We start from the raw sequence: 7557 nt of genomic DNA on the forward strand, positions 1-7557 counted from the left end.
TAAAACCACTAATGGTGGTTATAATCTTTAAAGGCATGGGATAGTTGACTTCCCAGTAGCTACCAGGCAGTGAGGGCATTATCTCACATTTCTTGGCAGAGTTACAGTAGGAATTATGAGTCATGTGCAATGCGAATCAATAGCAGGAATATTCTGCCCTCCCACAGAGAAAGAGATGCTGTATTAAAATACCACTGACCAGATCTCAGGATATCACTTCTGAATGTCTCTTACCTGTGGTGAATCATGTGTAACAGCATCAGACCGCACCAAGAGCTGTGCTAGACCTGTACGAATTCAAAAACACTCAACACGGAATATGCCACTTTCTGTCCAGCAGCAACTCATCAGGGGCCAAAATATCAACATTCAATAGGGAGGGATTTAAAAGGAGGGACAGAAAAGTAATAATAAAAATGGTGCCACGGATGAAAACGTCTTCTTTGAAATAGAATCCTCAACCCTCAAAGGATGGAATGTCCCATCACCTGAGAGAAAGGACGAAAAACACAAGGCAAAGAAAGTAACAAGCAGGATGCTGCTGCAGTCCGGTTTGGGGGACAACATCACACGCTATAGTCCAGCTCTGCATTCAGCGTTGTGCACATCTCATAGATGGCATCCACAGTGGCTGTGAAATTGACGGGGAACTAGCGTACACTAGCCATGCAGTCCTCCTCTGTGACCTCTTGACCTTTTGACAGGGCCTTGATAAAGTCTGACTTGTAGGGTGCTGCAAGCAACACCGCCTGGAGTGGACAGGGAGAAATACAGCTGTGTGTGTGTACTCAAATACGTGTATATTTGAGTACATGTTATTTAAATACTTATTTTCTGTGTATTTGAGTATTTTCAAATGATATGGCCTGAATCAACTACTTATATTGGAAGTATTTTAAAGTATTATCAAATAATTTCACACTTTACGTGACATCCAATGTCATAACACAATATGACCAATATTACATCTAAGCTGCAGGTTTCGAAGAAATATCAGCCCGCGCAGAGAAGCACGAGATTGAACTTCACTTAATATTGTATTGTTTTCCCCTTTAGTTAACACTATCAATGTTTTGCTCTACTGTGGGAATTTTGGTTGAATCAACGCAATATTAGCCACTTTCAATGTAACATACCAAAGCAAAAATAACTGTGCAAGACATGTTCATGTGGGCAGAGTGTACTGGAGTAGGATTCTATTGCAGTGACAGGCACTACTCAGGCCCCTACTCTACACAGAACGGTGCACCATAACCAATCAGAGCTGCAGTAGGCCTATAAACAGCCATTTCCATATATGGATCTGTGACATTCACTTTGAACTGGATTGTGTTTATAGCATGAGCCGTCACGAGTAGATGAGCTTGTTTTCATATCAAAGTGAGAGCTGCATGTAGGCACCTGTGCACATTTGTTCATATCCTTTGCTAGTTAGTGGGTTATTAGCCCAGTTATAGCTAATTTCTAGTCAGCAATGGGGGAGTGATTGCTTTCTTCAAGAGCACAAAATATGTGCCTTTCAAGCCATCTTTGAAAAACTAGTCCGGTAAAGGGGTAGTGTTGTATTTTGAGACGGTCTTGAATAAGCTAAATAGACAATAGGTAGAGGGTAGCATAATTTGTCTGATTCTCTCTAATAATGGTATAGTAATAATAAAAATGTTTGAAATGTAAATGAGGTTTCTTGCATCAAACATCACATTTTCAGTCACCTCCTTGTCTGAAGGATAAACAGGTCAATGTCAAGCCCTGCATGTTCTCATGGAATTTCTCATGGAATGTAGGCCAACATTGAACACCACACATTGGCTGCTTCTGTAGGCTGAATGATAAAACAGCTATTTCCATGTTAAAATGTTATGGCATTTTCTCCATTGTTTTTGATGGTAGGCCACTCTGGTAGGCCTACATTATGATCAAATAGCCACAGTAGCCTACTTGGCCACTGTGCGTTGGGCCAGTAACCCGAAAGGTTGCTGGTTCGAATCCCCAAGCTGACAAGGTAAAAATCTGTCGTTCTGCCCCTGAGCAAGGCAGTTAACCCACTGTTCCCTGGGCACCGAAGAGGTGGATGTCGATTATGGCAGCCCTCTGATTCAGAGGGGTTGGGTTAAATGTGGAAGACATATTTCAGTTGAATGCATTGAATGTTATTTTTGCATTTTCTGAAATTGACTGTATTAAATTATCATTGTAATAGCACACACATTGATGTCAGACATGCACCTACCCAAATGCTCTGTTCCGGATAACAGGGATGAATGCTGGAGCAGATTTCAGGAGCAGGACAAGACACACTCTGTGACTGACGACTGACGACTGACATAAGGGCATGTACGTGATAATCATATAAACCAGACAGTCATATGATGGTCATAATCCTTGACAGTGTCATAAAGTGTATTTTCTTGGTCCAAGTGACACAGGATGGTCATAATGCTATATATGATTTCAAACAACAAAGGACTTAAGAAACAAACTTTCAAATGAAAGGAAACTTCTTGGCAGGGAGAAAATACTTTAAAGAAATGTGAGTTTTAACACCCTTATGTAGGTGTCATAACCAGCCACAAAATAATGCAATATAAGTCACAACAGGTGTAAATATAATGGGTCATGACAGTGTTATGACCATATTATGTCAGTTATGAAATTATGACATGGTTATGACCTTGTCAGAAAGTGTTATGATGCTGGGTGTCAAGTAAAGGGTTACCATAATTTCCTATAAATAGCCTACTTTCAAATATTAGTTTACATTTGAGTAATTTAGCAGACGCTCTTATCTAGAGCGACTTAGTAGTTAGTGCATTCATCTTAAGATAGCTCGGTGGGACAACAACATAATACAACTGCGTTAAGTACATTTTTCTCAATAAAGAAGTTATCGGCAAAGTCAGTACTAGTAGGAAAATATGTGCCTTTTTGTGTGTGTGTGTGGGTAAGACAGATGTATTATTTAAAATACACTCTTCTTTAAAGAGACAGGGTTTCAGATGTTTTCGGAAGATTGTATATTTTCAAATACCTGGGTTAATGCATGGGAGTGTATTTGAGTCAGTGTATTTGAGTATTTTCAAATACTTTCCAAGTGTATTTCCAAATATATTCCCATATTCAACTACTTTCCTTTTCAAATAAAACTTTTCTAAATACTTACTTCCAAATGTCTTTGAAAGTAATACCCTAACTTTTATTTGAACTTAGGTCTGTTACATAGTACTGTCATGCATAGGTGTAATAGGTGGCAGGGAAGTCAGGCGCAGGAGAGTCAAATGGAGTGTAAAATGGAGTCTTTTAATAAAGTTCACGGAGTATGCTCCATAACACTAAATGTACATAAAGAAACATGGGTACGAGGACCCGACGCGCACCTATACAACAATCACACTACACTGACAATAAAACAATATTTGACAAAGACATGAGGGGAAACAGAGGGTTAAATACACAACAAGTAATGAATGGGATTGAAAACAGGTGTGTGGGAAGACAAGACAAAACCAATGGAAAATGAAAAAAGGATCAATGATGGCTAGAAGACCGGTGACGGCGAACGCCGAGCACCGCCCGAACAAGGAGAGGCAACGACTTCGGCAGAAGTCGTGACAAGTACACCTTCACTGAGCAGTTCCTACACATTCAAATTCAATTATGTAGTTTTCAGTTATTATATTCATAAATGTTTTGCTTTGGGTGAATGAAGTTCAATATGAAAGCAATACACTCAGAGGTGCTTGAGAACCAGGGTTAAGTAGAAAACCCGGTCAAGGGTCAAAGGACGTCAAGACTATGCTACCACATGACTTTAGGTCACATGGTCTTACCTTAAAGATCTTCTGCACGAGACAGCCTTGGTATTTCTTCAGGGCCTGGTCGTAGGCTTTGGTGATGTTAACACGGATGAGGTTAGGGTTGTTCTCGTCTTTCTCTCCGTCTGCCAAGCTCTGCAGCAGGATCTGGATGAAACAGAGACCTCTGTGGGAGAGGACAATCAGCTTAACTCACCTGATTTCAGTCCCACCATTATTCATGAAGTGTAGGTCTCTATCTAGGCATAAGCACACAATTTCACGGCCTTTAGGCAGTACAAACCTCGAATACATTCAGATGTGATGGTTCTGAGCTCACCTCTTCAGCCACATTAGGGCCAAGGTGGCTCCCATTTTGGCCCACTCTGTGCCATGCGTCTCCTTCTCTGCCTCCACTATCTGCTGTAGAGTTGCATACTTGGCAGGGTCCTTGTCAAACACACCTTGGATTTTCTGGAAGGAAAATATTACCATCCAAATGTTAAGGCTTAGGCATTAGTTAAAGACGTAAGTTGCAGTAGAGTTACACACAAGGCACAATTACAGTGTGTGGAAAACATGCTTACTGTTATATTGCCACTGATGTCTGATTTGATAGGAGCAAATACTTTTGACCCCAGGCAGTCTGGAAAGAAGGAGAGGAATGAAACATTGAATTGAAATGCAATCAAGCAGTTGTGAGTATATGCAGACTCAGCATTTTGGACGTAGCTGGACACCTTCTTGGGGGGAGGAAAGATTATAAATTGAATTTTTCTCCCACAATGCTTATGGGAATTCTATGATTGTTTCTTGTTGGGCAATCAATAGAGAAAAGGGTCCATTCATATAATCTGAAGTCACAAGGAGGTCAATGCAGTGTGTAGTGTGGGAGGAAAGAGAGGGGCTACAGCAGCTCCATACAAACCCACATTCACATGGTTCCTCTTGCGCTGGGGTTTCACTCTTTTGGTTTCACTACCTTAATACAATACTTAATTAAAATCAGATTTGTAAACCTTATGCCTAGACTATTTATTGAAATGACCAAGATATCAAAACAACATTGTGCAAGGTTGTTACAACAGACAATAGCCCATTTAAATCCCAAGATGAGCCTATGATTGAACCATCCACAAAGATACTTGCGGCTCATACAAAATTCCATTATGGTACTTTATTAGTATGAGTGATGGTAATCTTTGCAAGTCTGACATTGACCAAGTAATTATAACGCTGTACTCACTCCACATAATTTGTTATTATTCACCTAGGTCAATGGCTCCCGAGTGGCGCAGCATTCTAATTCACTACATCTCAGTGCTCGAGGCGTCACTACAGACACCCTGGTTCGGATCCAGGCTGTATCACAATTGGCCGTGATTGGGAGTCCCTGGTGGACATTCCTGCAGTCAGCGTGCCAATTGCACACTCCCTCAAAACTTGACATATATATTGTGTTGTGGGACAAAACTGCACATTTTAGAGTGGCCTTTAGTGCCCAGCACAAGGTGCACCTGTGTAATGATCATGCCGTTTAATCAGCTTTGTCGATATGCCACACCTGTCACGTGGCAAAGGAGACATTCTCACTTACAGGGATGTAAACAAATTGGTGCACAAAATTAGAGAAATGTGCTTTTTGTGTGTATCAAACATTTCTGCTATCCTCTATTTCAGCTTATGAAACTAACACTTTACATGTTGCATTTATATTTCAGTTTATTATTGATGACTGGGGGCTCTGTTTTGAAACCTCCATCTTGGGACTCCCCGTCCATTGTATAAAATATTTTGGAAGCCATAGAAATGCATTCATTCATGTCTACATTTGTTTTTGTCACATTTATTCTACTACAGCCACCTTAATGCATACTTTTATATATGAACTAAACAAAACTGTTTTTACTTAGTATAACTTCTATAAAGTATAACTTCTATAAAGTTCTAATGTTATTGCTGCCACTACTTAAATAGCAGTAGCGTGCCGTGGTTCTGGGGCCTGGGCCTTCAGTGAAGTCCTACACAGTCCCACCCGAATTAATCCACCTCTTATTACCATCATTATGATGCCATGGCTCTAGACACTATAGGTTTAGACAGAAACGCAGTATAACCAGGCGTTGCGTCACCTTGAAATTGTCATTTTTATTCAGAGAATTGCAGGGGAAGAGTACAATACCTTTTCATTGTGCAGCTTCGTTGCCCTGCGCGCTTGTTCGTTGAGCCGTAGATCCACTCGGGTGTCCCCAAAAGTTTTCAAAAGCACCATTGCTTGTAAGTGCCCAGCCGTACCTTGGTGTCTCGTTGCTGCCTTGGTTAGACAACTCAGGTTTGCAAAGCCAGTGTGGCTCCAAACACCAAATCGATCACTTGCAAATAATAGGCACTCCCAGCCGTACAGTTTGCAGTGCTTCTCAGAGCCTGTGAGTCATTGATAGCGCCCATAATTGAAAGTGGCAAACAAACCCCTTTCCCGCCTGTGACAGGCTTTGTAGCGTCGGCGTCTACCTCTCCTGACAATGTCTAACTTTTCTTGAAAAGTTTGTCTTGAGAATGGCGTTATAATTATATCCTCGACGAAATCGATATCTTCTCCTTCCGCCATTGTGGGTTGAAAAAACAGCTTAGTAGTACGCAAATTAATTTGTTGATCAATTTCAGTTTCCTAGTTCTGAGACCTGCCCATATAGGACCTGCCTCTCAATATTGGTAATCCAATCAAAAGACGTGCACGCACTACGCCTGCTAGCTGGCTCCTGTGTAACACTGGAGCCAGCCAGCAGGCGTACAATAGCCAACTCTAAAGCTGATTGGTTGACACTAAATTTTAATTTCCATTCACTTTAAGCTCCAAGCTCCCGCACTGTTGATTCTGAAGGCCTGAGGGCAGACCCCTGGCAACACATGATGCCTGAATATGATTGGATAAAATATCTAACATAAAGACCAGCCCTCCAAATCTCAACCTGGGGCTTGAAGCAGTGCAACCAAGAGGAACGCTATGAAATGAAGAGTGTAACTCTTACTCTTGGGAATAATTTAATACATATTTGTGAGAAAATATATTTAAAAAAATATATATTCTGATGATGTTTAGGCCAGCAGAGAAGGCCTTGCTGGCACTGACGGCCCACCACTGTTAAATAGCCTATATTAAACATTTAAATTAAATACTGTAGAGCTCCATTCATTCCTATGGAATACTGCCAATATGGCCGGCTGGTGGCTTCAAACCCTCTTATTGGCCATTACATAGTATCAGCAATCCGAGGTTTATATACATAACTCGATTTTACTCTTCCGAGTAGGTTAGCAAGTCAGAAATTCCGACATGACATGAACGTGGCATATCAAACCTGTGTTTTGACTAAATAACAATGTAAGTTTAGTTTATTTCAAAATGTCGTTAGACAACCATGGATAGTGAGACAGAAAGAGAATGAAACGATGATATTTTCTAGATAAAGGTATCGTTGAAGGCGAGCTTGAGCGACTACAATTTCATGAAGAACAAGGATAGTCAGGTGGTCTACTCACCAAAAAGAAGGTGGAAGATATGCCACTGACTCCAGAAACAACTTTGTATTCACTGCGTTGTCGGCTGGAAGCTTTCCGAATTGGTTATCCATTAATAGTGCTATCGTTTTCTGAAATAATACGACTAACCTGAATGATCACAATTGCTTTCTTCCGTGTTCACTGTGCAAGGCAACTGAACTGTATACTTTGGCAAGGGACACCAAGTTGGCGTGGGAGTGCTTCT

The 7557-nt window shown here is 40.9% G+C and overlaps 1 protein-coding gene across 3 annotated transcripts; it reads right to left on the reverse strand.

The window, feature by feature from the left end:
• Nucleotides 1-650: 650 nt before the first annotated feature.
• On the reverse strand, nucleotides 651-7529 carry LOC135518615 (glycolipid transfer protein-like). Of its 3 annotated transcripts, XM_064943772.1 has the most exons (5): nucleotides 7344-7529; nucleotides 4379-4451; nucleotides 4132-4265; nucleotides 3828-3978; nucleotides 651-749 (listed from the first exon to the last, which is right to left on the reverse strand). In XM_064943772.1, the coding sequence occupies exons 1-5, from the start codon at nucleotides 7421-7423 to the stop codon at nucleotides 651-653; spliced, it is 537 nt and encodes a 178-aa protein (XP_064799844.1). In that variant the 5' UTR covers nucleotides 7424-7529. The 3 variants fall into 3 exon arrangements, 1 of the variants encoding a protein (XP_064799844.1); XR_010452185.1 differs by lacking the exons at nucleotides 651-749; nucleotides 3828-3978 and having other exon boundaries at nucleotides 4236-4265; nucleotides 4379-4437; nucleotides 7332-7421; XR_010452184.1 differs by lacking the exons at nucleotides 651-749; nucleotides 4379-4451; nucleotides 7344-7529 and having other exon boundaries at nucleotides 3284-3978; nucleotides 4096-4236.
• Between the last annotated feature and the right edge of the window lie 28 nt (nucleotides 7530-7557).

Source organism: Oncorhynchus masou, chromosome 28 (assembly GCF_036934945.1).
Source record: "Oncorhynchus masou masou isolate Uvic2021 chromosome 28, UVic_Omas_1.1, whole genome shotgun sequence".
Lineage (NCBI taxonomy): Eukaryota > Metazoa > Chordata > Actinopteri > Salmoniformes > Salmonidae > Oncorhynchus > Oncorhynchus masou.

Coding starts and splice junctions, on each gene's coding strand:
- LOC135518615 (XM_064943772.1), bottom strand. CDS start 7,423: ATGGATAACCAATTCGGAAAGCTTCCAGCCGACAACGCAGTGAATACA. Junction 4,452..7,343: donor GAGTCAGTGGCATATCTTCC/ACCTTCTTTTTG, acceptor TGTTTCATTCCT/CTCCTTCTTTCCAGACTGCC. Junction 4,266..4,378: donor ACATCAGTGGCAATATAACA/GTAAGCATGTTT, acceptor TTTTCCTTCCAG/AAAATCCAAGGTGTGTTTGA.